A 23,303-nucleotide genomic window follows, 5' to 3' on the forward strand; every position below is an offset into this window, starting at 1 on the left:
CTAGAGCAGGTTGAACGCTGTCATGGTGGTCCAGCTGGGACCGTCATGGTTGCTGGATGGTGAGTTGTCTTGGATGAGAGTTAGCCGTAGGGGGAGTCACAGCAGGAGCCACAGGCAGCAGAGCAGACTCAGGAGGGATAGTAGGCCTAGGAGACAAAGTAGGCACCTTAGCCATAGCTTCGCCGCTCTGGTCATACCCGTGCTCTAGTCACACCGAGGGCAGATACAAAGCAGAGGGGTTCTCGTCCACCGCCTAGACCACAGGGTCCGCCTACAGTGACTCATCTAGATCTGAGGGCCATCACAGCTAAGCAGGTGTAGCAACTCAAATTTATGGAGTTTGAGCAGTGGTTTCTACCAAGGCGAGATGAGCGTGCATTAGAGGGCTTCTACACACCACTACAGGAGGACTTCTACAATGCATATCTTAACAGTGGAGCTATTTTTAGATCTCAGAACGTGTGCAACATAGAGTCTATTCTTACAGCAGCTGGAGAGCACATTCACCTCTACCTTTCTTACCTACCAGGGCTAATAGATTTACTTGGATGGATAGGATTGTATGCTCCATCTTGGGTCCATCAGTTCTATGCTTCTCTCTAGATTGACTCGTAGAACAGATTCATACACTTTGCATTCAGTGGCAGAGATTATAGGCCGACAAGCACTAGGGTCAGAGAGATACTCAGGCTTTAGGAGCAGCTAGTCTGGCTACATGAGGTTTGCTATGGACAGACAACGCCCCCCAGACGTCCTCATGATGGGATGGTGCCCCCTATAGATCTTGTCCGCCACTGCTTCACAGAGCCTTTCGATGAGGGGTCTAGCAGGACTCCTAGTGATCTTACTCCCACTGCTAGAGTGCTTAATGTCATTATGAGGAGGACACTGCTTCTGAGGATGGGGTATCATGAGGGCTTGACTCGCATACAGTTGTGGCTACTGAACTATCTGATGTAATAGATAGTGTTTGATATTTGGGATTTCCTTCTATCAGAGATGGAGGATACTATTGTTGAGGGTTTCAGAGGTCACCGATAGTTGCCCTATGCCCACTGAATCATGTTTCTTATTCACAGGGCAGTTATAGTGAGGTCGCCTGAGATGCTAGCTGAGTACAATGGTGCTACGACAGAGTTCTCTGCATATAACCTGACTCAGATGATCTGCCATAGTACACCGACTGCACCTAGCCAGCCATGCTGTCGTCTAGAGGTGCTAGAGACTATAACCCAGCAGGATGATACTATCAGGGGCATAGCAGCTATAGAGGAGCAGCAGCTTGACACTCAGCAAGAGGGGATGGTCGAGAGCGACCCCAGCAATAGCTCAGATGAGGACTAGCGCGATATCCCTCAGATGCCTCCTCGATGACATGATCATGAGGCTATAGCTCCAGTTTAGCTCCATCTGCACCGCAGACTAACTCCGCTATACTTACCATACTTGAGCAGATGAGGCAGGATCAGGCTCGCTAGGCTTAGGAGACCGCTGCTACCTTTGCACAGTTCCAGGCTTGACAGAATGGGTTTAAGTAGCAGCAGCAGCAGGCCATACAACAGCAGCAGTAGGCCATGCATCAGTAGCAGCTCCTTGGATTTATGCAGCATGTAGTGACAGCTATTGGGGTTCCACCGCCATAGCCTTCACCTTAGCTCGGTCAGCCTGTCACCACTTCTATGACTCTAGCGTTATAGCCTAGTGGGCTTCAGAGTCAGGGATAGCCACCAGCACAGTTTGCTTCACCTACAGTGTAGGTGTCCCAGTGGTTCGCTTCGCCCGTGTTAGCCCCACAGTTCACACCTCTCCAGACGGGCTTCACACCGCCTTAGACTTCCTCGCTACTAGTGTTAGACTACAGTGTCCAGGAGCCTTGGTGCCTCTTTCAGTGAGTTGATAGGGCAGCCTACTCTGCTATATTTGCATGTCCCAGGTCCTTCTATAGTTGCACCTATTACCAGGACTACTAAGACACTCCCTTCCTCAATGGCATCATTAGAGCCAGCTGCTCCAGTCATACCTGTATAGTCTATAGCAGCTCCAGTTGTTGATCCGACCTAGACCGCTTCAGCGTCGCTTCTAGCTATAGAGGGTCAGACAACTCAGAGCTCTGGTTCAGATGATGATGGCACTCAGTTCCAGCTTGCTTCTCATACCACAGTGCTCGACTCGTCCGCTGCAGCCCCACCGACCGACCCTTAGGTTTTGGTGTTTGACGCTAAAGGGGGAGAGGGATCGAGTATGCTAGACTTAGGGGGAACGACTTAGGGGGAGCTTAGTTTAGTTAGACTATCTATTATATTTGGTTTTATGTGTGATATACTATTATGCATTCGTCGTGTGTTTACTTTTATGCATTAATCTATTTATGTGATAGTGATATCTACATGATCGTGATATATGACATGTGTGCTCTCTACTTTAAATTATTTACATGTCATATCATTTGTGCTATGCTCATTTGCTTTGCTTCCACGTTTTACTCCGATGCAAATGAGCTTTATTACTTGTACTCATGCTTATTTCATATCTTTTGAGTACATCATGTTGGCTTGGGTCATATAAGCTTGCCTAACACTTTTGTTCTTATTACCAAAAGCTTATATGAACCAAGCATGTTAAAAACCTCATCTCTTTCACATACTCGAGGTGGTATTGTCATCAATCACCAAAAAGGGGGAGATTAAAAGCATCTAGGCCCTTAGTTGGGTTTCGGTGATTAATGACAATACGTGATTACTGTGACTAACATGTGTTTTGCAGAGACAACTAAGTTAGGTCATGGTAATGGAGATCAATTGGGCAATCATGGTGGTCATGCCCCTACGATGGAAATTGTTTCGGTTTTCAAAGGATGGATGATAAGGTTAAGGATGGACTAGTTCTAAGTGTCGTTTAGAGTTGAAGAGACACTTAGAGTAGTTTAGGACTTTGTTTTTTCCTTTGGTTATACTATTAAGGGGGGTATGGATAGGTAGCTTGACCTAGGTGAGTCTAGTGAGTTAGGTGTGGTGCACACTTGCTAAATCTAGCACTAGGTAGCTCCAAAATAACCCTTAGATCCAATGGAGCAAACTTCATTCATGTACGTTCAAAAGTTGGAAGTGGGTCAAATACTGACCGGACGTTGGCTCTGGTGTGACCGAACGTTGGCTCAGGATCTGGTCAGTTCATTTAACCAAGGTGTTTTCGCCTGGTGCGACCGGACACTGATAGGTCATGTGACCGGACGCTGAGGGCCAGCGTCCGGTCGACTCCAGTAAGGTTCTAGAGAGGGAAAATCTCGATCGGACGCGTCTGGTCAATGCTGACCGGACGCTGGCCAGCGTCTGGTCGCACTATAAACACTAGAGTTCGGGGTGAACTGACCGACGCATCTGGTCAACATGACCAGAGCGTCCGGTCACCCCGCAGAGGCACATAACAGTTCATTTTTCAGCCCATCTTATAAATATTTCCTCCATTCGTGTGTGGGGGTACTTTTGCTCATTCCAACAGCTGAGAAACACCTTTGAGAGTGCCAAGAAGAGCAAGGTCCTAGTGAGGTAATTGAGATTTGAGAATTCTAAAGAGAGCCCTCATTAGTGAGATCAAGAGTAGCAAAGTGTGCATCCACCCTTCTTATTAGGATTGACGTGGTTAAGTGAGAGTTCGTGCTTGTTACTCTTGGTGATGGCCATCACCTAGACGGCTTGATGGTGATTGGAGAGCTTGGTGATCATCCGGTGGAGCCTGTGGATGACCTAACTCAAGTTGTGAGCGGTTGTGGGTGATTCACCATGACAGAGTATCGAAGAATCAACCCGTAGAGAGCACTTGATCCTTATGTGGATCAAGGGGGAGCTACACCTTTGTACGGGGGCTCCAACGAGGACTAGTGGAGAGTGGCCACTCTTCGATACCTTGGCAAAATATCACCGCGTTCCTCCTTCTCTCTTTACTTTAAGCATTTACTTTGGGCAATTCAATTCTTGTCTTTTACATTCCTAGAATTGTCATGCTAGAGTAGGATTGGAACTTAGAGTGCTAAACTTTTTTGCGTTAGATCAATAGAAACACTTTCTAGGCACAAGAGGTTAATAGGGCTAATCGTAGAGTTTAATTGTTGCAAAGAAATTTAGAATTAGCCCAATTCACCCCCCCCCCCCTCTTGGGCATCTTGATCCTTTCAGGATCATTAGTCCAAGGACTAAAGTTTAGCCCCTAAACTTTAGTCTTGCTGGGCTGTTTGGATTCATGGGCTAAACTTTTGTCCTCTAATCTACAATGACTGATTTATCCTCATTTAATTATCCATGCACAGCCATGCATGTGAGCGGCAAGGGGTATGAGGCGTCCAACGCTCGCCCCGAGGGAGTTTAGCCTAGTTTAGGGCCTCTTTGGGAGCAAAAGATTTTAGCTAAAAGTGCAGGGCTAAAGTTTTGCCATGAGATTCAAACAAGACCTAAAATTGCCGCCGAGGGCTGTTGCTGCAGCAAGCACTTTCAGTTATGTTGTTTAAGTGCTAGAGCAATCTGAAAGATATACATGCTCGCAATACAAATGTAACTTTTGTCCTATACTCCATATGTCCCATTATATGTGTCGTTTTAGCTTTCTATCAGGTATAAACAAAAATTATGTAAACCTAGACATACAGTGTGTCCAGATGCAAGGAACATACTACGAATCTAGACACGTAAATACACTGCAATGACATATATATCTTTGGGACAGAGGGAATATGCTTCTAATAGTACTTCTTCTGTTCTAAATTATAATAAGATTATTTGATTTTTTTTAACTGTCATGGGGTGGGGTGGGAAATCCCGACCTGAATATATATTATATGAAATCAATAGCCTCGTTTTTTTTGGGAAAACGAGGCAAAACCCTATCGTTCGGTTAATTTTGGAAAACCGGACTAAAACCATACAACATCCCCGACACAGAGGCGAGGTTGTGGCATTTCCACGAGTAAGGAAAACAACAAAAACAAGAACACTCCCTCTTGGGATTTTAATCCGCCACCTTTGGATATGATTATTCAAGAGCCTTTGTGTGTTCCATCTTAAGAGAAATCATCATCACTGCTTGCTGGGTAATATGGACGACAAGAAATGGAGTCATTTTTGACAATGGGTAGGTAAATATAAATTTATGGAAGAGGTAATTTAAGGATGAATTTGGTCTAGTGTGCACAAAGGCCAAGGCAAGCAAGAAACCGTTAGTGATCGTTTGGACAGATAGCTATAGCTGATGTTTTTCCATTTTGTCTGTTTTGGGCCTAGTTGCTTTGTATTTTTGTTACCCCTATGTATAGTGTATTCTTTCATTTAATTGAAAAGAAAAAAAAAGGTAGGGGATTCCCCTACTATTTTGGTAAAAAAAAGAAGAACACTCCTAGCATTTGGAGCGAAAGGTGGCATAACCACAAATACATCAAAACAATGTGAAAAACTATAGTGCCATGGCATAGGAGCTCTTTGATGATGCCTCCAAGGAGGTGAATGCCGCCGGGACATAATCATCATTAGCTAGCAAGAGATTGGTGAGGCTTTCACCCGATTCTTAGGCCGAGGAGAACTGTAGTGACCTGGTCGGCCGAGGAGGAGGCAGTGAGAGGTTCTTCAGCAACGCCTCTAAGAAGGGCATTCATCGTCGCTGGCCTAGCCTAGAGCTGAGCTGAGCTTTCGCCTAGAACCTTCACCCCGACTTCACCTCGACGTTGTCATCGCACCGCACTGCTGAACCGGTGTTCTGCCCTACCCAAGAAGAGGCATAGGGGGGAGGGCACCCACGAACATGCAGCCCTACTATCGGCTCGCCCGTGGCCAAACTGCACGCACCACGCACGTATGCGAAGAAGAAACCACACCGCTGCCCAGGGCGCCACCTGTGCCTCGATCCCGATGGACCAACAATGGCTCCACCACATTCAGACTTACGATCACTGAACCAATGAAGGAGACACCCACATGCACGTAGCCCCACCGACGGCATGCTCGTGGCCAAACCATGCACCTAGGGTCCTTGCACACGCACATGAAGAAGAACATCGTACCAACAGAGTAGCACCACCAGATCGAGTCTGGTGATGGGGTGGCAAGCCGGGAGACACCCGTGCAGGGCTAGCACACCTAGGAGCACCACATAGGAATGCCACGTAGGAGGCTAACCAGCAAGCGTCCATGTCGCGCCAGCCGAAGGCACAGGGATGGCAGATTTGGGCCCATGGGGCCCAAATCCAACCGCCCGCCGCCCTAGTTTGCCGATGCCAACGGGGAGGGGGAAAAAGGTAGGGGGACGCGCCATCTCGATGAGGGCCCAGGCGACAGATCCAGGTCATGGGGGCTGGATCTACCTACCGGCTGCCCAAAGCCGCCAGAGTTGTAACACCCTGGTGTTACGATCTTATTTAGCGCCGCGATTTAGGCCTAAGAAAAAACTTTCGAAACGAGTTTCTCGAATTTCTGATTTAAAACATACATGAAATGATAAGGCGAATCTTACGGGGTTCGCTTTTGTGGTTGAAAGGAATCAAATGAATGTAGTGAGTTAGTTACTTAATGTAAAAATATGCTAATAAGATCCTAATAAGGAAAATAGAATAAGTGGTGTTAACTGTTTGGCATGAAAAGCAATTTTTGATAAACAAAGATAATAAACTTGTGCATGTTACTTAAGTTAAGTTGATGGGGAAGATATGTAGAGGAATAGGTCACTTTAATTTTATGAGGATAAATGTTGTTAGTTAGTTTTCTTGGAAGCTCAAAAATCAAAGTAGAAATTAAATCCACTCTTTTCGGCTAAGTCGGCATACATCGAGTTGTTGTTGATAATGCTATCTTTGGTATTTAAATTCTAACAAAAATGATAAATACCCGTGTCATGTTTTTGCACTATTGGTTGTCACTAAGTGAGCTCGTGAGCATGGTGTAGATTGAGGTGGTGTGTGAGGTCATGATGCACTCTCCAAATTTGCCCTAACCTCCGTAGGATGCGCTGGGAAACATATTTTGGAACCTAGTCCACTGATTTGGCACCCAGGTAACGAACTCAAGTTGGCAGTCCCTTATCTCCCTCTCCAGTTGCTCTCTGGTCACGAAGTTTACTTCGCTAGTTAGCTGTTAGTGCCAACTTTAGGCTGATGGCTTTGGTTGAACCTCGATCGAGATACTAAGTGGCTTTTGCTTCACTTTAAAAAGCGTGCATAGCACCAGTTTCTTGCTGCTCGGGCTCGGGACGTGGTCACCGCGTGCGCTCTACTACCTTGGTTGGCACTATGGCCGCAGCCGCTGCCCCGTCGGTCGACCCCACGGCTGCCGGTTCCGTGCCTGGCTAGGTTGGCCAGTCCCTCCCTGCCGTGCTGCCAACCCTATGAGCTCACATGTGTGCGCTGACCGCCGTATCATGTGGGGTCGAGCCCGACGCCGCGATCGCTGGCGCTTGGCCGACATGGCGCTGGCCCTCGCCGTCCGCTTCACCAACCGCGCTCAGTCCTAGGGCGTGCGTCAAGTTGTTGCAACTGTGTCATTGGCCCGGTCACTGTTGCGACGGGACTACTCCCGGCTCTACCCCACCTGTCCACCCTGTCCCGCTAGCCAAAGGCGGTGAGCTCTGTTCGAGCTTGGCCATTTTGCTTCAAGTGGTCCCGTCGAGTGGACGCCGTCTCCGCTGTTTCGTAGCACAGTCGCCCTATCGCCCTCACGCCACAGCATGTCAAATCGCCTGGTGACATGCACAGCTGCCCGCTATGCTCTGCCACGCCCTTGTGCTGCTGTCGACGGGCGTCGTTCAAATTCACGACGTAGGGGCCGTCTCAGGGCAATTGTTCACGTTAGTAGATAGGTCGCAGAGCTAGCCAACCGCCCAACCCTCATTGAGCCACAGTCGTGCGTTAGCGATGACCTATTCTAGAGTCCCATCATCACCGGTCAATTCATCGCTTGAGCAGAGCATGATTGGGGGTAGGGCCTTCACCGTTGGTAATGGTTCAATTGGTGGCATCAGTAGTTGTGATTTGACCTCCTCTATCTGGTGCCCATCTCAGCTTGGTTAGGGCCTTCACCGGCGATGAGCTGACACGGCCGCACCACGCTTAGAGCGTCGTCGCCCTTCACCGTGCACGTGGCCATCATAGCACGGGCCGTTTCCGCTCTAGTCGATACCGTAGCCGTGTCCAGGGTAAGGTCCTTCTGCTCTACCATCCTTTCGTTTCAGTCTCCGAGGTCATAGGACACCAGAATAGTCACGTTGCTGTAGCTTGTAGCCCGTCGGCGTGGTCAGTGCGTTAGAAATCACCGTTCGGTCCCTAATTGGCACCTAGGGTCTCGAATTGGCTCCACGATGCTCGTCGGCCTGCTCCTTTAGTCCATGCCTCACTCTATTGATCGGCGCCGCGGGGCAGTGCTAGCCGGAGCTACGCCACTGTGCCCAGTCACGATGGGGGGGGGCTCGTCTTTGCGAAGACGATGTTTTCGGGGTGGTCTGTGTGAAGACTGTCTCTGTTGTAATAGTGCGTGGAGTCGTCGTGTAATAACCACGTAGTACGGGGACCTTTCTGTGAAATCACTGGTGCTCACGCGGGCTTCGCATCATGGGCCACTCGTTGGTTCGGCCTGCTGCACGCGTGTCCTTTCCATGCGGGTTGTGGGAGCTACTGGGCCGCCTACCGCGTTGGGCCGTCGCCTGCCCCGCTGGGCTGGCTAGTGGCCACCGCGCCTGGGCTACCCATGCCTGCGTGCGCTCGATGCCTCATTGCTAGGCTAGCCTTGTGCCGTCAGCTGCTGGGCTTCACCGTGGGCTGGTCTGCCATGGCTGCCTAGGCCTCGTGCGACCCGTGGGTTGTTTTCCCTTTTCTACTGAGTTTACTATTTTGTTTAAAATGGCTAAAGTTTGTAAATCCGTAATAAATCAAATAAAAATCATAAAAATGTCAAACCAGTTTTGTTAGGCTTCTAAAATCATGACCTACCTGCTAGTGTAATTAGTTCACATAGTGGGATAATAATCTTAGGAGCTATATAATTAATTTGGGATACTTAATATTGTAAAAAGATAACTTGTAGGAATTATTCTGATAAATTAGCAATAGTGTTGAATCTGAAATTTGTACAGTAGGCTCCTAGCAATATAAAGTAACCGTTGTAATTCTTGTAGCTCTAGAATAATTAGGTTGCTAGAATGATAATGATGCTCTATTTCGAATAATGAGTAAATCAGTAGAATGAAATAAAGAAACAACCTTGGTTTATATAACTAAGATAATTGTTGGGAAATAACGTCTTATTCGATAGCGTGGATAGGTAGCCTAAGTACGGTCGTCATCAGAACTAGCCGTTAACTCGAGAGGCGTACGTCATATTTTATGAGTCACGATTGCAGTTGATTAATTACATCCTTGCATTGCATCGCATGCATATCATATAGGTATGATAATGGATCAGCGGATCGATCGAAGGATGATTGGGGATTTTGAAGATGGTGTAAGGGTATTCTCTCCAGGAGATGATGCAATGGGCTTTCTATCTAGTTGATGGTGGATGATCTGGAGATGCAGATACTAACTTTTTAATATATCTTACCCAGGTAAGCCCCGGTGCATAACCCCTACTTTCTGCAGTTTAAATTATATTTATGCATTAAGTTTTAAGGAGTTGGTTGAAACCCACTTGCATATATATCTTTATCCTATGAGTCTTACTAGTATGACAGGGTCGTGTAGATTGCTATACTACAGGACTCTGATAGAAGTCAAGTGATTGCATATCACTCGCGAGAGATAGGAAATATATTATTGTATTATTATCACTTGGAAAATATAAATGGTGGAAAGGAAAATAGTGACCGGGTAGGGATATGGTTTGGGTATTGGTGGGTATAAGAGGTTGTGTCATCATAGACGCGGGCATGGCTTGGTTACACTGCTTTCCCTGTCTGTGTCAATTAAGGACCGGTCATTGTATAAGGCTCTAGGTAAGTCACAGACTTATTATCCCGAGCACAAACTTGGGTATGGGCGCAGGGAAGACTTGTTGCTCTCTTGTCGCGGATCTAGCTCTTTCCAGACCGACTGATTGGAGGTGGGGATGGTGGAGGTCCTTGCACCACACTGAGTCTGGAACTCAAGGGTGGGGGCTTGGAGTCTAAGTTTGGACGGAGACCTGGACACCCGGGACAGGAGAGTGATGGGTTGGTCCTGCTTGTGCCTAGGGTACAAGCGGGGCGTGTGTTTTTAGGGTACTCAGCTGGTGGCATTGATTCGCGAATCGCCGAGAAATCCAGTACGGCTTGTCTACGGTTTAGCATCGTAGTAAAAACTGAAAGATGAAAGCTGGAATGGAAAAAGGAAATCTGATTGCTTACCACCTGCTTGAAAGTAGTACATGTGCTTACATAGAATGGTTAGTTAATGAACTAATGCGGCTATTAATAAAAACCGAATATAAGGACGCACGCCTAGTAATACTTCCTGCAAATACAATAACCCACAAGCCAAATAGACTTGCATATCCTTTGAGTCTTTTTCTTTTCTCCTGTCGGGTAAGTCTTGCTGAGTACAATTGAGTACTCAGGGTTTCATTCCCTCTGTTACAGGTAACAGGTGGATGCTAGAGCTGACCTTTGTATGTGGATACCTCCTAGTGGGCTCAGCGAGGATTCCTTTACGCTACGATCGTAGTTGTTATTTATAACTCTCACCAAATGTTTTTATAAATGAAAGTTTCATAATCTGTTGTCATAGTTTATTTATTAATACTTCATTATGTCATGATTAGATATTCAGTTCCGCTGTAATTCTGAGCACATGTTTATATTCCGCTGTTCAATTAAATTGTTTATAACTCTGATAATATGATTTCATTCCGCTGTTATATTAATAAATATTATACTCTGATGTTGTATTAAAAGTGAGGTAAGAAATGGTTCAGAATGATGTAAGCTTTATTCTCTTATTTGTGATCCTGATGGCAAAAATGTGGATTTTTGGGTTCTCCCCTGGGTTGTGCCCGACGGAACCGAGTAATTTAGTGTTTTCCCTCAAGTGCTTAGTGTCTAATGGAAGACTAGCACTCCTGTGAGGCATTAGATTAAGTGGTTCTGCCACAGGAGCTGGCCGCCCATGGATGCTGGTGAAGGAGAGGGCGGGGGACGCGCCAGCCCGGTGCAGAGGCGGCAGATCTAGGCCGTGGGGGAGCGGATCTGCCCGTCGTCCGCCCACAAATGCCGGAGAAGAGAGGGAAAGGGTGGGGGAGAACGGAGGTGCTTGGGGGAGGACGAGGGTGGGGGGACGACTGTCCTTCTGGAATATCCTTTGCTAATAGTTTTAGCTGATTTCGCATGGAACCTTTCTAGAACCTTGCCTATGCTTATCCCGAAGATTATTTGATTTTTCTTGATACATTATTTTTACTATAAATCTAGACATAATATATATATAAGATAAAACGTCTAATAATTTGATTTGAAATGGAGGGAGTTGATGTGATCAATTGCTTTTGTATGCATACGTCAGCAAGGGGAGGTCAACTGAACGGCTGAACCTAGACATGCGAGTACGCGATGCCAAGGTCGATCTGTGGGGCCTAGTATATTCAACCAAGTGGGAATTATTTTAGTTTGTCGCACTCACACTCAGCAAGTTGTTCTGGGTCGATTCGGTGCAGTCCTATCCTAAATGCGGCTGACTGAAACTAACGACTGAACCGGATCCCAAACGTCCGTTTCCACGGCGAGCGGCCGGCCTAGCGGTTTCGACGCTACAGCAACTTCTTCACAGGAACGGTACTCCACCCATGTCTCATATATTATAAATTGATAGAGCCGTTTGGGGCCCCGAGCAATAAGCATCCGTCCTGCGCCTGTTCTAATTTTATAATAAATTGCTTGCCCACTGATTTGTTACGATTCTGCCTCCTATTTCAAGGAAAAGTGATCAACATAGTTGTATCATTATTAGTGAACACATAATAATATCGTAGGTTTTGTACTTTTTGTGAGGAAAAGAGTTAAAAAATAAGGGTAAAGTACACTTTACAACCCTCAACTCGCGCCGAAGTTCGATTTTCAACCTTCAACTATGAAACCGGTCAAGAAACACCCTCCAACTATCAAAACCAGACAAATTTGGTCATCGGCCGGTTTCAAAAGCGGTTTTCTATTTTCGGGAGGCGCCGAAATTTTAAATTATTTTTTTGAGTATCTTAACGTCCTCAAATGAAAAACTCAAAACTACAAAGTTGTAGGTCTCATTGAGGTCTACAATTTACATATAAAAATTATCTTCATCCGACATCGTATTGAAGGGTTTTCTATTTTTTGAAATTTGAGTCTCATCACGAGATAAAATATGGTGCTAAAATTTTATATTATTTTTTCGAGCATCTTACTTTCCTCAAATGAAAAACCTCAAAACTATAAAATTGTAGATCTCATCGAGGTCTACAATTTACATATAAATATTATCTTCATCCGACATCGTATTGAAGGGTTTTCTATTTTTTAAAATTTGAGTTTCATCACGCGATAAAATTGTTTGTCGCGTGATGAGACTCAAATTTCAAAAAATAGAAAACCCTTCAATACGATGTCGGATTAAGATAATTTTTATATGTAAATTATATACCTCGATGAGATCTACAACTTTAAAGTTTTGAGTTTTTTCATTTGAGGACAGTAAGATGCTCGAAAAAATAATATAAAATTTCAGCACCATATTTTGTCGCGTGATGAGACTCAAATTTCAAAAAATAGAAAACCCTTCAATACGATGTCGGATGAAGATAATTTTTATATGTAAATTGTAGACCTCAATGAGATCTACAACTTTGTAGTTTTGAGTTTTTTCATTTGAGGACGTTAAGATGCTAAAAAAATAATTTAAAATTTCGGCGCCTCCCGAAAATAGAAAACCGCTTTTGAAACCGGCCGAGAACCAAATTTGTCCGGTTTTGATAGTTGGATGGTGTTTCTTGACCGGTTTCATAGTTGAAAGTTGAAAATCGAACTTCGGCGCGAGTTGAGGGTTGTAAAGTTTACTTTACCCAAAAAATAAATACTACAGTATGGTATTATGAAAAAGCAACAGTTATTTTGTAAAATAACTACAGATGAGCCAGAAACCTGGTGTTCCTACGATTCTACTAGCATGTGTTCTGCAACATAAGTTCACAAATGTGAATGAGATAATTAGAGCCGGCCGCGGCCAAGGTATAATAAAAATCACCCTGTTCGCTTATGCTGAAATTTAGCTTATGTTGATGCTTAGATTAAAATATTGTGAGAGAAAAATACTATTACATAGCTGAAAAGTAGCTCAAGCGAACAGGGCGATTGCCAGTTTGTTAGGTTATTCAATGATTGTTATTGCTTGCAAAGTCATCATTTAAAATAGTATCTGGAAAAATATGGTAGACGTGTCAAATTGTAATACTGACAAATAAATTCTGGCCTCGAGTATATGTCATTACTCTAGTATACCATATTATATCTAGTAGATGATAGTCGTTACACATCAATTGGTCCCACTTAGACTTATAGGAGTGGCTCGAGTTAGACAAAGCATAGGGCTTCAGCCCCTATGTGCAAATATAAAATATGTATATATTTTATTATTATATATGTTCAAGCAGGTACGGCCGTACGGGCAAGCAAATTCTGAATTTAGAAAAACGTACGCATGCATGAGATGCGCTGTTGCGTCGACAAACCCATTAGCCTCACGGTTCTCTATGTAAAAAAGATGGCCCTACCATGAAAAACCATGGTAACTATGCAGGCAAGCACCTAGTTTTTCCCCTGGCCGGTTTCAGGCAACCCAGTATGACACTCCATCCATGATCTAAAACAAAAAGAAGAAGAAGAAGAATCAAAAAAGAAGAAGATGAATCTGATCTAAAGCGTGAAATCAGCAAGTTGTCAATTCAAATTGGTACAACTAGCACATAACCGCAGCCCAAATATCTGCCTAAACACACGCGGTTGCTGTGTCGTACGTACTAATGGAATAAGCGACAAGAGAAGGAAGCAGCTAGCAGCTGCAAGCTAAATGCATGTATTAGCTAGATTGCTAGTACATACATTGCTCGGATCGATGCTGTGGGTTCGATATCGTGCGGGTTAGTGTTACCTCTGCAGAGGCAGAAACATTCCTCAGGACACTCGAATAATCGTTCTCGTGTTCAGAAAAATTAAATAAAGAATAAGAAAAGCAAAGGCAGACAGCCGAAAGAACGAATATGTCGAACAGAAATCTAGTTAGTTGAAAGGAAGCTCGATACTAATGACACAGCCGGGGATGATAGATTCAGTGTTGACAAGAGCGAGGTAGCTCGTCGTCAAGAATCATGTGAAGCTGAAGAGCAGTGGTTTTTTGGGTCGGAAGAAACATGCACAATTAAGAAGGGGAGATCGACCGGAGACGAGTATATAGCGCTGGCATTGGCGGGCTTACCGTTATCCACGACGGGGCTGGAGAAGAAGCCCGGCGGCGAGCTGCTGTGCCGCGGCAGCGACGCCGACGACGGGCTGCCGCCGTCCTGCCTCCCCTCCACGGCGAACTGATGGTATCGGTGATGATGAATCCCAAGGTGGCCTTGGCCTTGGCCGTGGCCGTGCGCCAGCGAGATCTCGGGGCCGCCGCCGCCGTAGTGGTGTCGTCCCTGCTGCATCGGCGGCGGCGGCGGCGGCGGCGGCTCCCCGGCCGCCCCACGCGCCGGGAAGAAATCCCTCACTGCCGCCCCCGCCGCCTCCGTGGGGTCGACGACGAACGCGTACTGCTGCTGCTGCGCGGGGCCATAGCGCGAGCGGGGCGGCGGGTTCATGCGGTGCGGCTCTCACGGCTTCACCACACCACAGCACACGGATGTAGGGCGGGCCGCGGGCGGCAGCTAGCTAGCTAGGTGGTGCCCGGTGGTCTCGAACCTCTCTCCGGTCGCCGCGCGCGCGCGCGCGCTCGTGGGCTACCTAGCTTATTAGCTGCTTTGCTTCGTTTTTGCCCGCCGCCGAGCGAGAGCGAGAGCGAGAGCCAAGGGAGCTGATGAGGGCAGCCAACCAGAAGCGCGCAGAGCCCTCCAAGTCCAAGCGACCAACCAACCTACCTGCAACATGCGAGTGAGGAAGCGGCCGGATTGGTGTGCAGTGTGCGAGTGGTGGGTCGCGACGACGTTGTGTGGCCTGTCACCTGTGGCGTGGCCGGGAGAGAAATGTATGGGGGTCGATCGGGTCACCTCGCGCTCGTCACGACTCGTGATACGGCCATTCCGCGGCCTCTGGTGTGCTACGGTGGGGTTCTCGCTCTCCGCTCGATCTCGGGGGCCGGGGCGTGTGGGGGGTGTGGCAGGGGGGAGCGAGAGACAAAGGCCGACAGGCGCCACGCCGGCGCTCCCCGTGCCTTCACCTGGTTAGCCTTGTTGCTCTCCGCCTATCACGTGGGGAGGAGGGAAAGGTGGCCCGCCTACATGGCACACAGCTGATGACGAGTGGGCCCGCTGCCACGGATGGAAACCCTATGGCGAGAGAGGGAGAGGCCCAAAGCCGAGACCGGGAAGGCATGCAAATGCAAACCGAGGCGCGACGCGACCGCGGGGAGCACTGGCGCAACGACGTCTGTGGCCGCCGGTTTCGCTGCACCTCACGAGTCACTGACACGGCGACAGTGCGAGAGCTCCACTCTATCGGTTGTGATGTGAGCGACGTCGTAACTTGCTCTGCACTTTCTGCAGTCGGTTGTAGTCTCTTCGTTCTCCCACTCCCACGCCCACACGCACACCCACTCTATCGACTGCATCCCTCACTCTCTTCTTCCCTACCACGTCCCTCCCTCTCTTCTTCCCAATTGAGCGGCGGTAGGGTTCCGGCGGCGGCGACAGGTTCATCGCCGGCGAGGTGTGTCCTCCTCCTCCTCTTCCTCCTCCTGCGTTCAAGCATCTAGGAGTTAGGGTTCCCACGGGCTTCTCCTCTCTCTCTCTCTCTCTCTCTCTCTCTCTCTCTCTCTCTCTCTCTCTCTCTCTCTCTCTCTCTCTCTCTCTCTCTCTCTCATCTTCCCCATCTCCGGAGGGCTTAGAAGAGAAAGGGCTCGGGGGAGGCAGGTCGGCCAGGCGGTGGGGACGGCGGGAGGGTGACTTTAGGGTTCTGGCAGCGGTGGAGGCGGATGAGCCAGGTCGGGGCGGGGGCGCCGATGGCCGGAGCTCACCACGGAAGAAGGAGGTCATGGCCAGAGCTCACGTCATGCGGGAGGGGGAAGGGGAAGGAGGAGGTCGCCACGGGCGGTGGCAATGGGCGGCGGGCGCACGAGGAGGGCGGGGTGGAGGAGGTGTGAGTTTCATGTGCTAAACACATGTACGGTCGTGTGTTAGCCACATCCACTGCTCCCATGTCTCATGCATGACTGTCCGTTCCACGGTTTGGACGGTCAGTAGCCTGTTTCTTTAGAATCATCTTATTGAGACAGCGGTTTGAGCCCCAAGCAATAAGATCTATCCTGCACCTGTTCTATTATACAGGGCGTAGTATAAATTGCTTGCCCAATGATTTGCGATTCTGCCTCTCCTATTTTAAGGAAAAGTGATCAACATCGTTGTAATGTCATAACTTTGTGCTTTTTTGAGGAAAAGAATTAACAAATACTGTATGAAAAGGCACCAGTTATTTTGTAAAATAACTGCAGATGAGCCAGAAATCTGGTGTTCCTACAATTCTATTAGCATGTTCTATCGGCAAACATAAGTTCACAAATGTGAATGAGAAAATTAGAGCCGGCTGCAGCCGAAGTATACCAACAAATATACCCTTGGCAGTTTGTTAGGTTATTCAACGATTATTACTGTTTGCAAAGTCATCATTTAAAATAGTATCTTGAAAATATGGTAGGTGCGCTCAATTGTAATACTGACAATAAATTATGGTATGAAGTACATGTCATTACTCTACTATATCATTTTATATCTAGTCGATGATAGACATTACACGTAAAATGATCCCACATAGACATATATATAAGGATGTGACTCGAGTTAGACAAAGCATAGGGCTTCAACCTGAAAATGTGTATGTTGTGTTGAATTTGCGGTCATACAAGAAGGGATCGAGTTCAGAACGATGATATATGTGATAGATTAGGGATAGCACCAATTGAAGAAAAGCTTGTCCAACACCGGTTGAGATGGTTTGGACATGTCCAACGGAGACATCCAGAGGCAACGGTGCGTAGTGGAATCCTAAGCCAGGAATAGTAACGTGAAGAGAGGATAGAGGAAGACTGAAGTTGACTTGGGTAGATGCAATAAAAGAAGACTTGAAAGGGATGGAATATACCCAAAGATTTAGCCTTAGATGGGAGTGCTTGAAAAACAACTATTTACGTGTCTAAACATTGATTGCTTCTGCTGGGTTTCAACTCTAGCTTACTCTAATTTATTTGGGACTTAAAGGTTTTGTCATTGTTGTTGTATATACGATCAAGTAGGTACGGCCCGGTCAAGCAAATCTGGATTTAGAGAAACTTACGCATGAGATGGCTGTTGCGTGACCCATTAGCCACGGTTCTCTAAGTGAAAAAGATGTGGCCCTACCATGGAAAAACATTCGGGAGTGTTCGGTTGGTATAGATTATTTACTGTTCATACTGAAAAAGTACTGTTTATACTGAAATATTGTGAGAGAAAAATATTGCTCCAGCTAGAAAAATAAGTCGAACAAGCCGGATTCTTTTCCAGCCAAACACAGCCAACTATGCAGGCATGCGTGCAGCACCTAGTTTTTTCCCCTGGTCGGTTTCAGGCAACCAAGTATGACACTCCATGATCAAAAAAAAGAAGAATCGGATATAAAGAGTGAAACCAGCGAGTTGTCAATTCAAATTGGCGCAACTAACACATATATGAACGTAGTATCCAATTGCATGGCTAGCGTCTCCAAGAGTACCTAATATTTTTTTCTTAAAAACATAAAGTTTTATAACTCCTAAAAAGTATTGGAAGGAATAAAGAAGACCTATCTCCAAAAATTTCTAATAATCCACTCCTAAAATATAGAAGATAATTTTACACCAGGACTATACTATTTCTAAATTATCCTAATCACTTTTATATCTTCTTTCTCTCTTATACATTTGCATCAGAAACCATTTCTTACTTTTTATTCTTTCCATGCCCTTCCACCTTTTTAGATTGCCCGATAAACACGCGTGGGAGCCCGAGTTCTAAAAGATTAGCAGGATGGATTATGAGTTGTTGGAGAGAGATTTTTTTCCATCTTGCTAAAAACTAAGGATTATGAAGGGATTTAGGGAACTCTTGGACATGGTCTAATATTCTTTTTCTAAAAAAAAAACAGGACTTGTAAATTTCAGATGAACTACGTACTATATAGAAATTGTGAGTTTAGAAAAATAATAAAATAGCAGTATATTTAATTTATAGGCTTAGGGCCTCTTTGAAACATAGGAACACGAAACCCTATACTGGAGTTAAGAGCGCATTAGAAAGTTTCTAATTGAGTGTTTGGATGCAACATGAAAACAAGAATGAAAAGACATATAGACACAAAGAAAAATTTCCAAGATGTTTGACCTTAATATTAGATTTACTAAAACTCCCTATGATTAAACAATCATGTAGAAATTTTACTTGTAGGAACGCCGGGTGGGCAATCCTTTGTTCCAATGTCTACATGGGAAAAATTCCCATAAGATTCCACTACCGCAGAACTCCCCTGTGATCCTATGTAACGGGGTTCTTAAATTTGGTTTGCCTAAGACAAGTGTCAAGAAAACGTTGGCATCATATATACGAGGATCAAAAGAAGACATATACTAGCTCCATTCTGAAATATAAGTGATTCTGCCTATACACTCTAGCTAGAAACCCTTATGTTGGGTAGTACTAGTACATATAGGATACTGTGAAAAAAAAAAACATAGCTATATTGGTATGTCTACAGGGCACTCAAGTGTTCCCACACTCGATTTCATTGTCCATCTTCCTCCTCTTGATCTCACTGTTCATCTTACTCTTCGCCCCCACCGCAGCCCACCGCGGCCGCGCTGGGGTTTCGCTGGAGCTCGGCCATGGCTGCGGAGCTCCGGCGAAACACTAGCGCGACCGTGGCGGCCTCCTTCTTCCCTCCGATCTCCGGCTCCTGCGGCAACCCCCACCCCGACCTGCCCCGGCCACCTACACTACCACCAGGGCCCCTAACGGCCTAACCGCCCTACCGCCGTCCCCATCGCCTGGCCAGCCTGCCTCCCTTCGAGCTCCTTCTAAGACCACCGGACTTGGAGAAGAAGAGGGGAGAGGCTAGATTCACAGTACAAATCGAATCAAGTGTTGCGTGCTCGAGAAACACTCGAGCACGAGATAGCTTTCTCGTATATTTGTCAAGACAGGGTTTAGAATGAGCATCTAGAGTAAAATATACCTAAGTTATGCCGGCCAATTGATATAATCTTGAGAGGGTAAAGCATGCATGCCCAATTGGCATAACAAAAGTCTGAAATAAAGTAACAGGTCTGCCTGTCTTGTACATATATATAGTAAAAATTATTTCAACAAAACGGGCACAGAAATATATAGTAAAATTTGTTTTTACCAAATTGGGCAAAGAAAAGTCTGTGTCCATCATGCGCTAACAGCACTCTTTTGCCCACTAGTAAATCGGAGCAGGAATACAGGATGCTAGGGCCCCGAATTAAAGAGCGTTTGCTGCAATTGCTGCCGCTACTTCTACCCGGAAGAAGGAATTAATAGCAGAAGAACTGCAGCTCAAATCTGTGCCTAGCTAAACACACATGCGGTGTACTAAGATCGAATAAGAGAGAAGGATCGGAAGCAGCTGCTGCTGCAAGCTAAATGTATTAGCTAGATTGCTAGTACATATATACATTGCTCGGATCGATGCTGTGGTTTCGATCGTGCGTGTTACCTATGCAGAGGCAGAAACATTCCTCAGGAAATCGATCTCGTGTTCAGAAATTAAACAAAGAATAGGAAAAACAAGGGCAGACAGACGAAAGAAAAGAGATATGTCGAACAGAAATCAAGCTAGCTAAGCTAGGAGAGAATTCAGAGGCAAAGATTAGTTAGTTCAAAGGAAGCTCGATCGGTACTAATATGACACAGCTAGGGATGATTGATTCAGTTGACAAGAGCGAGGTAATAGCTCTCGTCAAGAATCATGTGAAGCTGAAGAGCAGCGCGCGGTTAGGAATGGAGTTTGGACAAGTTTTGGGTCAGAAGAAACATGCATCAATTAAGAAGGGAGACGAGTATAGCGCTAGCATTGGCGGGCTTACCGTTATCCACGACGGGGCTGGAGAAGAAGCCCGGCGGCGAGCTGCTGTGCCGCGGCAGCGACACCGACGACGACGGGCCGCCGCCGTCCTGCCTCCCCTCCACGCCGAACTGATGGTATCGGTGATGATGAATCCCGTGGTGGCCTTGGCCATGGCCGTGCGCCGCCAGCGAGATCTCGGGGGCGCCGCCGCCGTAGTGGTGGTGTCCGTGCTGCATCGTCGACCGCGCCCGCTCCGCGGCGGACGATGACGGCGGCGGCGGCGGCTCCCCGGCCCCCGGAGCCGGGAAGAAGGCCCTCACTGCCGCCCCCGCTGCCTCCGTCGGGTCAACGATGAACGGGTACTGCTGCTGCTGCTGCTGGCCCGCCTGCTGCGCCGCCGGGCCATAGCGCGAGCGGCCGCCGCGCTGCGGCGGCGGGTTCATACGGTTTGGCGCCCACCCTCACCACACAGCACAGCAGCACAGTGCACACGTAGCTAGGGCGGCGCGGGCGCGGCAGCTACCAGCTACCTAGCCTCTTGCTGGATGCTTTTCCGCGTGCCGCCGAGCGAGCGAGAGCCGAGAGCTGATGAGAGCAAGCAGCTCTCCAACTCCAAAGCCTCCCTCCAACCCAAGCGACCAAACCAAACAAACAACACGCGAGTGGGTCGCGACGTTGCGTGGCCGGATTGGTGTGCGGTGCTGCGAGTGGGTCGCGACGTTGCGTGGCCGGAAGGGGAAAATATATGGGCGGTCGCGGGGTCGATCGGCTCGCCTCGCGCTCCGGCGCTCGTGACGACTGACTCGTGATCCATTCGGGCCTCTGGTGTGGTGGGGCTCTCGGGGGCCGGGGGCGTGTGGTGGCCGCGTGTGGGGGTTGAGGCAAGGAGCGAGACCCCGACAGGCGCCAGGCCGGCGCTCCCCGTGCCATTCTCCTGGTTGGCCTTGCTCTCCGCGTCCGCCTAGCTTGCTCGCTCAAAGCGTCAAGTGGGGCGCGTGGGGAGGAGGGAAAGGTGGCCGCCTCCCAGGCACCGCGGCAGCCGATGACGGGTGGACCCCGCTGCCGCGGATGGAAACAAACGACGGCGAAAGGCCAAACCGAGGCGCTGCGTCCGCGGGCGGGGAGCACTGGCGCAGCGGCGGGCTGGCGGGTTCACTGCACCTCACGACAAGCGATGCGTCGACGCGCGCGGGCTCCATGCCTCCATCAGCTCGGCAACCGTCGAGCGCAACTTGTTCTGCATTTTCTGCAGTCGGTGGTGGTCTCCGCGTTCTCACACTCCCACCCATCGGCAGTCGGCACCAACTTGTCGTCGTCGTACTAGGTGTGGGCGCGCTGGTCTGAATTTTGGTTGAAACTGGCTGAAAAATACTGTTCCGGCCGAATTGTTGTGAGAAAAAAACACTGTTTCAGCTAAAAAAAAACAAGCCAAATTTAAGACAAGCGAACAGGACCGTATGCCTCGCTCGCTCGTACAGTAGGCCGTAGCGATCGGCGGCGGCAACTTGTTCCGTGCGATTGATGGCGCCACCAGGGTTACTGGCCGGCTGCTCGACCAAAAGTGTGGGGTTGACTCCCAGTGGATGTGTACATGCGCGATGCAGCATGCATGCACCAAATCAGCCCCTTGAGACTTCTAATTCGTGTGCGCTTGGTGTGTTTGATCCGTTATTAGCACATGTGTTACTGTAACACAACATTGTTAAATTATAGACTGATTAGGTTTAAAAGATTCGTCTCGTAAATTAGTCGCAAACTGTATAATTAGTATGCATGTGTCTAGACATTCGATATGATAGAAAGTAAATTTTAGGGAAGGAACTAAACGAGGTCTACGCAACAGTGCAGTACCACTGTACTATCTATGCTTGATCGGCAGTGTAGTACCACTGTACTACAGCCCCCTTTGGCACGGCTCATCCAAAACGGCTTCACTGGTGAAGCCAAAACCGGTGAAGCCAGAAAAACTGGCTTTTCTCGGCTTCTAGTTCATTTTAACCCCGGTTTACAAAACGGCTTTACGCTACAGTGCATCGATTTACGTAAAATAGATGAAACCGAAGTCGACATAAACCGTGTCAAAAGGACCCTACCTTTACGTGTACTACTACTCATCAGTCCGATGATCGGCCACGAGCAAACACATGCACAGTACTGGAAGGACCCCCTGAAACGAACTACACAAGCAAAAACCTAAACCTGGGCCGCACACAACCGGAAATCAGATTGCGGCGCGCGGAGTGACGAGAGGGCTATTTTGGCTATACATAAACGTGTGACAGGACGTGGTGCTGCCATTTCAGCAAGCGAGAAAAGAGATCGAGAAAGAGAAGAAGCACGCCTAGCTTCGTTCTTCCATCCCGGTGTCTCCTGCGTTCATCCCCCCTGGATGAAGATGCAGATGCGCCCCAGCGGCCGCAAATGGCCAACTGGCCGTTTGTTTATTGCCAACTTGGAAGATACTTTTACTGGCCATGGCGTTATACGGAACATTTTCAGCATGCATAAAGAAACCGCCAAACCGGCCGGTACGGTGACAGGAGGTGGTGGTCATCGATCCGTGGCAATGAGCAACGACTAATATCAAGGGGTGTTTGGTTTTCCTAAAATTTATGTCATATCGAATATTTAGATATTAATAAAGAGCATTAAATATAGATTAATTATAAAACCAATTACATATATAGAGGCTAATTTGCAAGATGATTTTTTAAGTCTAATTAATATATCATTAGCACATGTTACTGTAGCACCATGTTGTCAAATCATGGACTAGTTAGGCTTAAAAGATTTGTCTCGCAAATTAGTCACAAATTGTGTAATTAGTTTCGTAATTAGTCTATATATAATACTCTATGCATGTGCCTAAATATTCAATGTGACAGAAATTTTAGACGCTCTTGTAGAAACCAAACATGGCCTAAGCCTGTGATACGATGATGGTGGTTGTATACGTCGGGGAGACATGTTTCTTCAACGGGACGGGTCTGGTACTGTAACGAGTAGTATATCCTACTGGAGAGATCTGATTCGGTTTCACTTGCACATAA

The 23,303-nt window shown here is 47.3% G+C and overlaps 1 protein-coding gene across 3 annotated transcripts in view; it reads right to left on the reverse strand.

Moving 5' to 3' along the window:
• The window catches only part of LOC136498369 (transcription factor bHLH129-like), a 39,156-nt gene extending 18,224 nt beyond the window's left edge, over positions 1-20,932 (reverse strand). For 2 of the 3 annotated variants that reach the window (XM_066494311.1, XM_066494310.1), the window contains exon 1: positions 20,273-20,932. In XM_066494311.1, coding sequence (XP_066350408.1) covers positions 20,273-20,696 — 424 coding nt within the window. In that variant the 5' untranslated portion in view covers positions 20,697-20,932. Of the gene's footprint in view, positions 1-14,434; positions 15,047-20,272 lie in introns of those variants that run through there. The other variant, XM_066494312.1, reaches the window with a different exon arrangement.
• Positions 20,933-23,303: the final 2,371 nt, after the last annotated feature.

Source organism: Miscanthus floridulus, chromosome 12 (genome assembly GCF_019320115.1).
Source record: "Miscanthus floridulus cultivar M001 chromosome 12, ASM1932011v1, whole genome shotgun sequence".
In the NCBI taxonomy this organism is placed as follows: Eukaryota; Viridiplantae; Streptophyta; class Magnoliopsida; order Poales; family Poaceae; genus Miscanthus; species Miscanthus floridulus.